The 13,776-nt window shown below is 43.7% G+C and overlaps 1 protein-coding gene across 1 annotated transcript; it reads left to right on the top strand.

Moving 5' to 3' along the window:
• The first annotated feature begins 1,021 nt into the window (after window positions 1-1,021).
• On the top strand, window positions 1,022-12,598 carry LOC139217026 (voltage-dependent calcium channel gamma-4 subunit-like). The gene is made up of 4 exons (XM_070848293.1): window positions 1,022-1,244; window positions 9,969-10,052; window positions 11,484-11,624; window positions 12,072-12,598. Exons 1-4 carry the CDS (start codon window positions 1,022-1,024, stop codon window positions 12,596-12,598), a joined length of 975 nt encoding a protein of 324 aa, XP_070704394.1.
• Window positions 12,599-13,776: the final 1,178 nt, after the last annotated feature.

Here is a 13,776-nt window from a genome sequence, read left to right as displayed (position 1 = left end):
CTGAGCAACAAGTGTCTGTATTACATCTATCTATCTATCTATCTATCTATCTATCTATCTATCTATCTATCTATCTATCTATCTATCTATCTATCTATCTATCTATCTATCTATCTATCTATCTATCTATCTATCTATCTATCTGTTCTGTGACAGTCTTTGAAATCCATGGACCTGAGTGATTCACGGTGTGTTTGGTGGTAACACTCACTCACCAAGCATCTAATTGCTTTTTTAATGCTCTGTTCAGCGGGGGATTGTTTGTTTTGGCGTTAGTGCACCACAGAGAAGGACCGTTGTGCCAAATCATCTCATTACTTCTCTCCCCCCACTCCCCCACCCCTACCGTCACCCTTGTGACAGCTAACTGTGAGTTTGGTAATATTCATTGCTTCTGAATTCAGCGGAGAGCGTCCAAATGTCTCAGATGAGAGACAGATTGTTGGACTAATTAATATTCCCCCAAAGATATATTCCACATGTTTTGAATGCATTCGTGACCCAATTGAAAACTGTAATGTCACAGAGAGTTTTTTCTTTCTTTATTCAACAGCACATCTCCTCCATTGGTTAGATTTGGCGAGGGTGGGGTCTCACTTAAGAGCCATTGACGTAGTCCTCTTTGGCAATGGGTTTTAACAGAGGAGCAGTCAGTGTGGGGACAGAGAAAAGTGTTTTGAGGCTAAGATAAAGGGGGAAAGTGAGAGAAGAAAGTGTTCTGGTTTGGTACACGATGTTGCTGCCGTGCTGTCCTGCGCGCCTCGAACCTGTGTGGCGCCTCCGGAGTGGGCACAACTGGTGTCCTCTCGTGTTCACGGCAGCGGCCAGTCGGTTTTGAGCGTCAGGTGATCGTGTCAGACACTATTCCTACTTATTCTCCCTCGTTCTCTGGGCTAGACGTTTAGCAGAGGAGCAGAGAGAGTGGACGCACCCAAACAAGTATGACCAAAGGATCCGCGCCCTGACGCGCTCCGGCGAGTGCATGTTGCACCGGTGAGAGTGTGGACTAGTATGAAGCGCCATGGGTTGGTGTGACCGCGGGGTTCAAACGCTGCTGGCCACCGTGGGGGCATTCGCTGCCTTCAGCCTGATGACCATCGCCATCGGCACGGACTACTGGCTCTATTCGCGGGCGTACATCTGTAACAGCACCAATGCCTCCACAGATGAGACCCAGTCGCAGCCCAAAACCAAGAAGGGAGATCTCACCCATTCTGGGCTGTGGAGAATCTGCTGTATTGAAGGTAAGCCTGCTCCAACGCATGAAAGCTGGCAACACATTCAGAGCTCTGAACTGCAATTAAACAACAGCAATGTTCCCTGCTCCTTTTCTTAAAACAAATACTTTAAATTCTCTCTTTTTCCGCGGAGGAGTCTTTTCTCTCTCGGTGCGCACAAAAGGACTCGCTCCCTTTACGCACGCCAAATATCTCAATCGGGGGATGGGGACGCAGCAAGAAAATGAACATAAAGGTGGCACAACTTTCAGGGGTTACAGGTCAGGTGGATAAAACCACCGTTACATGTGGGGTTTAACACCGCTGATCTGCTGAAGCAGAGGAGTAAAAAAACGACCGGTGTCCCGCTGAGCGCTCAACTCAAGCTGGCTGCCAACTGTTACATCGCATTGTTCAAGCACGGGCCCACTCAGTAAATACGGCGGTGTTACAGCTCGCAAGAGAAAGCGATGCCAAGCCGGCGCGTCTGAGCCCATTCACTTTTAAGACGGAGGCTGCCAGGAAACGTGCGCGCCATTAGTCTACTTTCATTCATGTCTTCATTGTATCTGATGCTGTTGCTCGGCAACATCCCAGAAATTGCTATGGAAACATGCCCGGTGATTTAAAAATAGATGATGAGTTCACGTCATGTCCGAGCAGAATAGAAAAAAAAATTATTGTTTTCATTGAGCATTATCTCATGTTTCGCCTTTTCATCCTCTCACAAAGTGTTTCTGGATAATTTTACGCATTTGGTGTTAAAAAAGAAGGTGCGCTGGCAGTGACGTCTTACTTCAGAGGCAGACAGACAGTCATTCATTGACCAATTCTCCTTCCGGCCACCCCTTGACTTCTCCCCTCAGCCATCAATGAATGAGTCGGTTGGACTGGATGGATTTCTTCATGTCATAAACGTCTGTCATGACGCAGAGATAAATGATCCTGCTACAAGAAGAAATAAAACTTCAGGAGATGAAATTGAAAAACCAAACTGAACCAAACGTATCTTCAAATGCACATCTGGCATCATGTATAACAGAAGAATCCCAAACACATTTTGCTTCATCGGAGTATATGATCCTTATTTCAAGTTTAGTTAATTGCACATTTAAGAATGCATTTGGTCAAAGCTACAGGCAAGAACGTCAGAGAAATGTGTATATAAGTGGAGGTGTCCACCCTAAAGGCAGCACATTGTGTTCCAGCTGAGCTGCTGTGTCATGTCTGGAGCTTAATTGCAGATAGAAAAACATAGAGCTGTGTTATGTGATGGAAATAAGTTCAGAAAAATGTACTTTTGCCACCTCCTAACCCTAAAAAACCTATTCTAACATGCTCTTTTATCTGTTGTGTATCTCTTGTCTTTTGTGTGGATACATTAAGATTTTTTTTTATTGATGCAAAGACATTTTGTTTTTTATTCAAAGGCATCTAAATCTGTTTTGTTTCTACTGCCACAAAAGCAGCTTGATATTTGACACTTTCTCCCCTCAAAATAAGATTTTGTTTGCACACCTGATAATTTGTTGCCTTCATAAAATCTGTAATAGTGTTGGATCAGGTGTTTTGTTCCAATATTTGCTGTTGATTCTGTGGATTGTTTGCTCGTTTTCACTCCTGTTTCCGAGACTTAATGTCACCAGAACCCACATGCAGGGAGAGATTCAGCTGTCATCAATGATCAAACCAAACGGTCTGATCGCTGATGACCTAGCTTGTCCTGTGGTGAAGATGGATGCTTTATACACATGTGAAGAACGTCCTGGTGTGTTATGACACTTGCAATTTACCGAGAGTCATGCTTGGCTGCGCACCTGTCTGTGACGTGGACGGACTCACTGTCTGCAGACCCTAAGAAATGAAAATAAATTACAAATGCCAGCCAACTATTATGTCCAGCGTGATTTCCCATCAGTGCTTTGAAGTCAATAATGAAAGTAGATTAATGGCAGTCGAGACTGAACTGGCGTTGATGAGTTTGGGGGCAAAGACTGGCTCTGTGCAATAAGACTTCTTTCCTAAAAGCATAATTTGCACAAACAAAGGCCAGCATATCATATCATCATCCTCCTCAGTGCTAATAGTTTCACTTCTGTGCCTCCGCTTAAAACTACAAGATGCTGGACAGTGGCTCTGTTGTCATGGAGACTCATAAGTATAGAGGAGAGGACAAGAAAGGAAGACACAACAGCCCCCATCCACACACACACACACGCACACACACATGCACACACACACACACCCCTCCGGTTATAATGACAAACACACTGGGTTATTGACGGGGACGGCTCTGTGTGTATCACAGCTACTGGGGAGAACACCACCACGTTTGGCTGAACAGATTGTAACATGTCTTTCCGTCAGCGACAACACATTGTTGTAACACACACAGCAGCCGCTCAGCACTCTGCGGCCCTCTCCTCTTCTCAGAACCCTGTAATGAACGTCTTTGGAGCTTTCTTGTTGGCCCGCTCAACAGGCGTTTCCTCTTCTTCAGCTGGCCTGCGTGACATTTAAGGAGCAGGCGGCCGGCTATGGAACGAGGCTACTTTTTACAGTGAGGTCAGCACTACCCTCATTCATGGGGTCCCTTGCATTTCTCAACAGCTGTTTTGATCATTTTTTTTTCCACCTGTGTTTGTTTTCCCACATGAACGTTGCGAGGCCAGAGGAGCATTGAATGCGTCTCATTTGCATCAGAATCAGCATCAGAGGGCGCTCCTTATGTGTGACTGAAGTAAATAAAGCCAACTCCGACAATGAGAAATAAGCTAATGACTAATCCAGTCAGCAGGTACATATTTACAGTAAACATCCCAGCTGGCAGTGAGCTGGCACAAGTGGCGAGGCAGCTGTTTTTCTTTGAGGGGGCAATGGAAGTGCGTGCTTATGAGGAGGAAGGGGGGTCTATTTAGGTGGGGGCGGGTGGGGGGGGGGTCACTTCGCCATTCCCACCATGTAATTAAAACGTGACAACTGAGAAGCCATGCGGGGGCACTAATTAGCCAGCAGGCCACAACTTCCACCTCAGTCGCTCCGTCCTCCTCTCCTCTGCTTGATGTGCATTCCCTCTTTTCATCTCTTTATGGGTTTAATCCCCCCCCCCCCCCCCCCCCCCCTTCTCTCTTTTATCTGCCTCATGGCTTTCTCCTCTGCTATTCTACTTTTTTAATGAACCCTCTGTCACTCCCACAAACTCCAAGCCGCTTTCAATTTTGGATGGATTTCACTTCTCTTTAAAAAAAAAAAAAAAAAGATCCTTTGTGTCATATGTAAGCTATGTTGATAAGATATTAGCAAAGCTTAAAGGAAACATTTAAGGAAACCTTAAAGGAGTTAAAGTTTTGGGAAATAACTGTATTGACTTCCTTGCTGAGTTACATGCAAATTACAATGTTTCTCAAAAGCTCAAAAAGCTTGTATTTGATCGTTTTATGGACTATAAGGGTTTCTGTCATTTCAATACCAAAACTTTACATTCCTCATCGCTGTCAGTTGCTTCATCCCCTTACCATCAGTCTGCCTTTGATATAGCCAAGACAAACTAATGTAGACACAGAAATAGACACACATATTCTGATAACATACAGTAATATAAATATTAATTTCATATTATGGGGCTTCACTGGATCCACAGCTGGTAAAATGTTGTCTCAAAAAGGTAGCGTTGTTTGGGATGAACCCCTTGATTACTACTTGATAAACTGTAAAGTAAAGTATTCTCAGTCAGAGTACCAATGTTTTACCAATGTCATGTCTCTTAAACTGTATTACATTTATGTATAAATAGATTTGTCCCTGCAATTTTATAATGCAAACAAGCAAAACTTAAAGTAACTGAACACGACTAACAACAAAAGTCTTTTTTTTTTTCCATCATAGTGTATTCAGTGACACTTGATCTTGTCCTCGTTGTTTTAGGACAAGATTTTAATCACATAGGAACTATACAATATGAAACCTATGTAAGAGAGAACCAACTGGATTGGTGTGCATTAGATCTTTTGTCTTAATCTTTGCTCAAACAATAAAATCCTAAGCCTCACGCTGAGAATCTATTTTATATGTACATTTTTATGAGCAAGTAACAATGCATAACAGCCTTCACAACAGACTACATGGGCGACAGATCTCAGTTTTCTTCAACAACGTGGATACACATGCACAGTCTACCCCAAGCAGAGCTGTGTTTGAAGAGAACGCTGCCTGGTGACAATTTAATTAACCAACTGTCAGTCATATCAACACTGAATCACTGATGTCTTCGCCAAATTGCTTTTCTTTCATCCTCACTTGAACTGAAGAAAAAAAAAATTGGAGGGGTTTGTTTGATTACACAGATGCTTTTATATTCTGTCCTGGCGTTCCCCGCTTCCAAAGTAATAAATGTGTGTGCTGCTAAGTTTGTGTGAGCTGTGAGTGGATTTCTGCATTTGATATCAAGCTCCAGTAGCAGCACTCTATCTGTTTACAGCATCATAAGACCTAATCATCACCTGCTACAAACCCCAGAGTACCCGGAGCACTCTACCTCGTCAGTGTTCACACTCTCCGTCGCAGATCAAAGCGCAACAAGGATGAGAACAAAAGCAAAACTGCTTCTCTGTTTTGCTGTAGATCTGTTATGTGTAGAATTACTGAAGGTGATGTATACCGCTCACTGGAGGCTATGCAGCTCTTGTGAAATGCAATATTAGTCACCTTTAATTCATCAATCTATTTGTAGAGCCAGTGAGGTGTGAAGAGTGGGGGCATGTGTCGCATGGAGCTCCTCGTCATGATGTACCTGGAGACACCAGAGTGAGCAAGTGTTGGACTCAATGAGACAATGCTATTGGTGTATTCCACTGAGGCTGCTCCCTCATTGGCGGAGCGGCGTTAATTCAAAATAATGACGACGTGCATCATCCTGTTGCCGGTGGCACCGCAGCTGTGACAGCTGCTCCCAAAGCAACGTGTGTGTATGTTTGTATGTACACATGTCTCTGCGCTTGCGTGTGTGTGTGTGTGTCCATCTGTGTTTGAAGTCATGTGCTGTTAAGTAGTGGCGGATCTCTGAAGGGGAAGGGGGTTTGCCGGGGGAAGTGCTGTCTTTTATTTGGTGGGTATCAAAATTCAATGATGTCAAAAGCATCCTTGGAGATTGTTTATGTAAATGAGCTTATTAAAGACTAACAGGGGTTGCCATGGAGAAGAGGAGGAGATGCTCAGCGTGGGGCTCCATTCAGACCCAGGGAACCCATTACTTCCCATATAATCTGCTGGCTGTGTAAAATTAATTCTCAGTCTGTCACAACAAAATCACCTTGTAACGTCCCCCAATTTTGTGGATAAACACTTTTTCATTCGTCACAAATACTTAACACGTGTGTGTAACCAGCTTTATGTCTTTCTGGCCAACTCTTTGTCCCTACTGGCCCATTCAGCTTCACGGCTTTAACATTGCACTACTGTATTGCACAATCCATATTTTGCCCTTTAACTATGTCCCCTTTCCTCCCTCTCTCTTGTTAATTCCCTGCTCTCCTCCTGACTGAGTCCCTCTTTAATGTGGCCTTCTATCTTTTTTTTTCACACCCATCATTCCTCTGCAGCCTGTGCTTTTGTTGTTTCATTTCCTTATACCGTCTTCCCTTGTTTAATCTCTGCCCCCCCCCCCTCCTCCTCCTTACCTTCCCAGCTAGTCAGTATTCAGACTTTATTTCATTTCATGAAGGGTCCACACACACACACACACACACACATACACACAACTCCCCCAACTAAGCAAAGACATTGGGCTGATAACTGTCACTCATAAATCACAAGCCTTGAGGCCTCCGCTTATAATCAGATTCCCAATCAGTTGCAATATTGTCTTTTTCTTCATTCTCCATCCCGCACACACACACACACACACACACACACACACACACACAGGAGACAAGACATTGTGGCGTCAGACAGGCTGGAGTAGCTGGGGTCTGGACTGGAGCAGAGGATGGAGACTATAAAGTTAAAATTAATAGTAGTGTTCTGGGTTCGTAGTGTAAGGTGTGTTTTTTTTGTGTGTGCAGTTTTAAGCACACACACACATACACGCATTCGCACAAACACACACACATTCCAAAATGCACATATAAAATGTGCTGCAAGCCCTGACACTGCAGCATGATTTAGTGTTTACACATTAATTAACAGCACAGCAAAGGTGTCTGTATTTTTGTTATCCTCACTGGTCTTGATCTAACCACAAGGGCCAGATGTGATTTTTCACACGGCACAAGTCTCATAACGCTGCCTAAAATAGTGCACAGCCCTTTTTTCCATCAGTGACTAGACACAGAAACTTGTGCTCCATTTCCACCGACTGATTTGACGCTAATTAATTTGATGTCCCTTATTAAGCAGCAGACCTAGTTAATGAAGGCAAGCGTGCCCTTAAAAGCTGTGACACAGACAATGATGGTTGGTGACCCTTTGGCACCTGGGAAATGGAGTTGACAGGTGTCTGTCTGTCAGCGGCATAGTCAATTAATGGGGAGGTTGAGATTCGTACAGTTGTAGGTCAGCTCTAATCTTCTCTGCCTGTTAGGCCATTAGAGATTAAAAGAGGACTTTGTACTTTTGAGTGGAATAAGTAAAAGTCTTTGATGCTTACAGAGATGGACAAAGCTCAGAGAATGGTGTCCTTTTTTTAAAAAAAAAAATCTTTAACAAAAGCAAAAACACAAGGGCAAAAGTGTATGAAATAGATTTTTAAAAAGTGTTTATCTGCTTTAGCGTAAGCTGCATTTGTTATTTATGTCAGGCTAACCAGCTCATTAAACTTAACTCCATGGCCTGGGAGCACATGAACTCAATTGTTTGTAGGGTTACAGATTGCATTAAAAAGTCCCATCGTCTTCTCATACTTATTAACACTGAGCTCAACACTGCAATACAAGAGCAATGCTGTTTCTTCACTTAGACGCCTGGAACATGCAGCTTTAACCTCAGTCTTTTAGCACCAGATCATGTATGTAGCCATCAAGTTCATGTCACAGAGCCCTGCTACAGAGGGACCATGGAGCTAACATTAGCTTAGCTAGCAGACTAGCTACAGCTAGTCACTTTAATAAAACTGGCTTGCTGCTTGTATACCTTTATATGGAGTTTGATAATTTCTAATATCTCAAATGGTAAATGTACCATTGAAAACTGCATGCGTATGGGTTGTGCAAGGATTGAATGCTTGAAAGACGTAGCAACAGTAACTAAGGGCGGTGAAGCTTAGAGAATGGCCATTTACCTTCCCTATTCTGAGATGCAGATAAATGCAGCAATACACACATGAAAACATAATATGCACAAAAGTGTATATATATATATGTGCTCATTGAGAAATATGCAAATTAAGCTGCAGCCCAGCTCACCTTCTTCTGTGGATGCTGGTTGCAGAATAACTTAAGTGTTATTGAGGGTATTCACAACCCAAATGGTGAATGAATAGCCAAAGAGCTCCCAGTATTAGCACCACTGTACTGAGCACATCCATTAACCCCACCCCCAACCCCTTTCTTTCTAGACAAGGTGTTGTTCATACTCCGGCTCAATTACAGCGACACGCTTCTCTCAGCTTTAACCTCTCTCTGTCTCTCTCTGTCATCCCCCACTCCATTCTCCCGTGGTAATTTACCCCGGCATTAAAAGCTTCCAGCGCACCTTCTTTTGTTGTTCAAATAGACTTCTTGTTCCTCCCAGCACTCAACCATTCACCTGTGCTGAATTTGGACACGCACCACAACCCATCAATCCCTCCGGGCGATGCAATCTTAATCCCACCAGCATACAGCGTATGCATTGATCCTCGAAACACCAATCATCCCTCCTCACGCTGGTTTTCTTCTTACAATATGTGTGCATTGAGCCGTGATCTTTATTTTGATTCACAGTGGGCCCAGGGAGCTACAAACAACAGCAGCAATCCCTGTCTGACCCCCAGTGTAATCTTAAAAAGCTTAGGTCAAAGGTCAAAGTCTAATTTATGGTTGGAGGTGAAGATGGTGGAGAGGGTAATGAGTTAATCCAAGAGAATATGTTGCTTTTGTTGCTGGATGTAAGGAGCCAATTCATTTCTATCCAACAGAAGCTTGCAGGAAAAGGCTGAACGGGAAAAAAAAGGAAGCAGAACATTAAATTGTTTATGAAAGAACATGAAACGCTTAAACTTTGTCTACAAGGTCTTAAGTCAGTCTTAAAGTTCTCATATTAAACAATATAAATGCCACTTGCCTAATTGTGGTATTCATTGCTTACGGTTGCCTGAATTGAAGACAAATTCCAGGTAAATGAATCAGAAAGGCTGTAAGGCTGCTGCTCCTGCTGTCTCTGCTTTCTCAGGAAGTGGCACCGTTAGGACATGAAAAATAATCAGATGTCACCTGAGAAGTGGCCTCCCACTCCTTCCTCTTTTATCAGAGACAAGAGCACAGGATACAGCTTAACAAAAACCGGTCACTGGGTAAAAGCACGCACACGTTCTTTAACCAGATGAAACCAAGTTCACATCAAGAATCTCAGCGGAGAGTATCAAATAAATCCAGTTTAACTTTAACGTGCCTCAGAAGGGGTTTTAAGCATATAAAGCGTATACTCTTGATACAGTACAGTACTCATCTCCCACACATCACATTTATCAGACTGTTGTAGCACTTTGATGTGTACAATGGACTATAATTCATCATTAATATGGCGGTATGACAGTTTCTGGCTGTCTTTTTCCTGCAGGCATCAACCAAGGCAGCTGCTACAGAATCAACCATTTCCCCGACGACAACGACTACGACACAGACAGCTCTGAATACCTGCTGCGTAAGTGCTCCCCGCGCCTCCTCTTTATCTGCCATTGTGAGAACCCTCGGCCCTTTATTTTTAAGGGCATGCAGGAAGTCCACTGACCTTCAGCGTCTTATTATGTGGCTCCGAGAGCAGTCTCCAAACAGGCGTTTTATACAGAGGCTGATGAAACGAAGAACAAAGGCCTAAAGTGTGACAGCATTCAGTCTCAGACAGGCTTTGAATATGTCCAGGGCTGGATCACAAGCACTACTGTGTCAGACTATAACCACAACCCATGCAATTTTTCATCGGTGTATTTTTTAATTATACCACACTGTTCTCGCAAATTATTTCTGAGCAATAAATTACTTTTCTACAGTAAAAGGTAGCTTGGCCAAACTGACTGAAAGGTGCTGTATCTATTTTGTCTGGAAACCCTTCATTTGTTAAGTCGTGTGCCCAACGTCCAAGAGTTTTAATTGACAGTCAGAGCTGAAAGGAACGTTTTGCTAATCAATTAGCTCCAACCTTAATATAGACAGAAGAGGAGGCTCATTATTCATGTCTTATTAAGAAATTATTATTCTTTAAACAGCATGAAATTTCTGCATGATTTGCGGTGCAAACACTCCATAGGTTATTATTTTTATATCTTAATTACTCTGGCTAATGTCGGTGCAGCATCAGCAGCTTGTTTGCATTTTCCCCTCTTTTTTCTATTATATGAAGCAAATTGTAAATTGTGTTCACCTCAAACAACTTTTGGCTGTGTGAGGACATAAAATCCTTGTTAAAACCTGCTCTGCTCCTTCTAAATATTCACGGTACTCGATGAGGTTCATACATAGATTGAGATTAGTTTGATATAAAATGAGGATACTGAATCAGCTAAGGACCTTCATTTAAGGCACAGCCAGTTTAGTATCTGCCTAACATGCGGAGAAGAACAAAGACTTATCAAACATTGGACAAAGTCCAAACTCAGTCCATTAGCCAGGAGGGCTTGTTTAACTTTCGAGCTGAATGAGCTTACCCATCTTTGAACACTTGTAAAATGGCACCGTGACTCATTTCTGGGGAGGTGATAGTCAGTGAGAGCTCTTGTTACATCCCACAGCTGATTAGCAAAGCTTTGTCACAACAAGGCCCCAAAGTATAAAAGATAATGGAGTTCACAAAAATGGATGGAAGAAGAGGTGGGACTGGATAAATGAGGGCTCAATAGGGTAATGAAAATTCAAATTATTTAAAAGAGTCCATTTTTCTTTTTTTAAAATGGAGTTGAAGGAATTTAAAAATTAATGTAACACTTATTAATCTATGTATTGTCATATTTTTGTGTCTATAATTCGCTTTATAATCTAATCAATCTTTTACTAACTGTGTTAAAACCTTTTACAGGGACATAATTACCCACCTAATTAATGATCTCTTTGTCGCGTCGTCCCTCCTCTGTCTCTGTAGGTATAGTTCGTGCTTCGAGCGTGTTCCCCATCCTTAGCACCATCCTGTTGATGCTGGGCGGGCTGTGCGTCGGGGTGGGCCGAGTCTACAACAAGACAAACAATGTCCTCCTCAGCGCAGGCATCCTCTTTGTAGCTGCAGGTGAGCTGGAGAATTTCACTGTCGAGCGAGGAGCAATCATGTGAGGGCTGGGGTTTCCTAATGATGAAAGACAGCTTGATGTGGCACCTGTGGTCACATATTGTACCTCATCAATGGTACAATCATAAAGATGAACTTCATTCCCCACGGAGGAAGGTCAGGATCTCCGTTCATCACACACCTGACATGAGAGAGCACACATGTCATTAAAGGCCTGTAGTGATGAGAGTGCCCTAATCATTGGTTGAGGAACAACTTGACACAGGGGGAGTCCATGGGTTTCATCATTGTGACTGAAGGCATGGATGATTGGTCATTGTGAGCTCTTCTTTCCCATTTTCCCATTTCCTCTCTACTTGTGTGTTCACACTGCTCCATCCTGCCACACATCAAATGCCTCCATCCCTTTTCCCTGTTTCTGATATCTTTCTTTTCCTTGTAAATCAGGTTTGAGCAACATAATCGGCATCATCGTCTACATCTCCAGCAACGCAGGAGACCCCAGTGATAAACGCGACGATGACAAGAAGTACACTTACTCCTACGGCTGGTCGTTCTACTTTGGCGCCCTCTCCTTCATTGTGGCCGAAACTGTGGCTGTCCTCGCCATCAACATCTACATTGAGAAAAACAAGGAGGTTCGCTGGAGGGCACGGCGTGAGTTCATCCGCTCACTCTCTTCCTCTTCCCCGTACTCGAGGATACCGAGCTTCCGCTACCGCCGGCGGACATCGCACGCCAGCTCTCATTCTACAGAGGCATCGCGGGAGAATTCGCCTGTGGTGGGTCTGAAGGGGGCGCCATCTTCCAGTGGGCCCCTGGATGAGCTGTCCATGTACGCCCTGGCGAGGGACAGTGTGACGGAGAACGCGTACAGCCCTGAACATGAGGCTGCGGCTGAGTTCCTCCAGGTCCATAACTGTTTCCCCAATGATTTAAAGGACGGGGTGAATCGCAGGACCACACCGGTGTGAGGGGGCTTATTGCCGGGCTCGAGGTTCACCTGGAAGTGGATGAACAAGAAATGCTGAAAAAAAATCAGTGAGCCTGAGTGCTTGTGATAGCCTGCCATCATAAGAGCAGCAGTTTTTAAAGAAACTGTTGTATTTGAAAAGACCAGAGGTGAGAAGAGAACAGCCGGAGAGAAGATGAGCCAATTCACAGTCAGTCATTTATCTGCTTTTAGAGATCATCAAAGCAGACTTGAGTTACATTGTCTGTGCTGTAGCCAATGTGAAATTAGTGTTATCCTTCAACTGTCGAAACGCTTAAATGAGCAGTGTGTGGATCACAACCCTCGTTTGTGTAACGTTCTCTAAACATTGTGGGTTAAGTGAGAGTGAAGCGTTAAGATGTGCCAATCAGAAGTATTCTAACTGTAAATTATTTAACAAGGTGCTAAATGAAATGTACTCTTCAACTTGAAAGTGTTCCATTTGTGTGTGAAATTGCTATAAAGTGTGAACCTCCCCTCAAAGTTTGTATCGTGTCCTCATAACCGGTTTGGTCTTGCCTTATACTCTAATCACAGACATGAAACAGGCAACAGGGGCTCTGTTCTTCATAACAATGTATGGCCTTTAAACAAACTCCCATTCTGAATATTTTTAGCACATATTTTTTTCGTGAGAGTATGGGAGTCGGTGTCTTTGCGAATGATTGACGTGCTGAGTTGTCATTTTTTGAATGTTTTAGTGGATTGTTCAAGTCGACCACCCAATCCTCTTAACTATATGAAAGGTTTTGCCTCCCTCGCTGTCTCTTCCTTAATCCTATTCTTCTCTGACATTTGTCAGTGGAACAAAATGTCAGGAACACCTCTGTCCAATGGGCCCTTTTCATTCGCTTCCATATCAGTCCGCCATCCTTCCATCACAACTCCCGACGGATGTGACATTGTGTGTGCGTCTGCCACTGGAGAGGAGCAGCTGACAAAAAGGGGGTGCCCAGAACTGCGAAAACGGCACAGGTCAGGACTTCCTCTTGCAGTGAATGAAGCCCTGGCATCCAGAGTGTTTAAAGGATAAGGATCAGAGCTTGGCGGACAATGTTTGTCTGTCTGTCACACCGCCTGTGAGTCCATCTGGTTGCCCCCCCCCCCCCCTCCCATGTTAAACAGAGGACTCAGACAGAAGCAGGGGGAGCTGTCTGC

The sequence above is a fragment of the Pempheris klunzingeri genome, chromosome 17 (genome assembly GCF_042242105.1).
Source record: "Pempheris klunzingeri isolate RE-2024b chromosome 17, fPemKlu1.hap1, whole genome shotgun sequence".
Classification (NCBI taxonomy): Eukaryota; Metazoa; Chordata; class Actinopteri; order Acropomatiformes; family Pempheridae; genus Pempheris; species Pempheris klunzingeri.
Note: the sequence above shows the minus strand (reverse complement) of the source record. Positions and strands in the feature narration are given on the sequence as shown.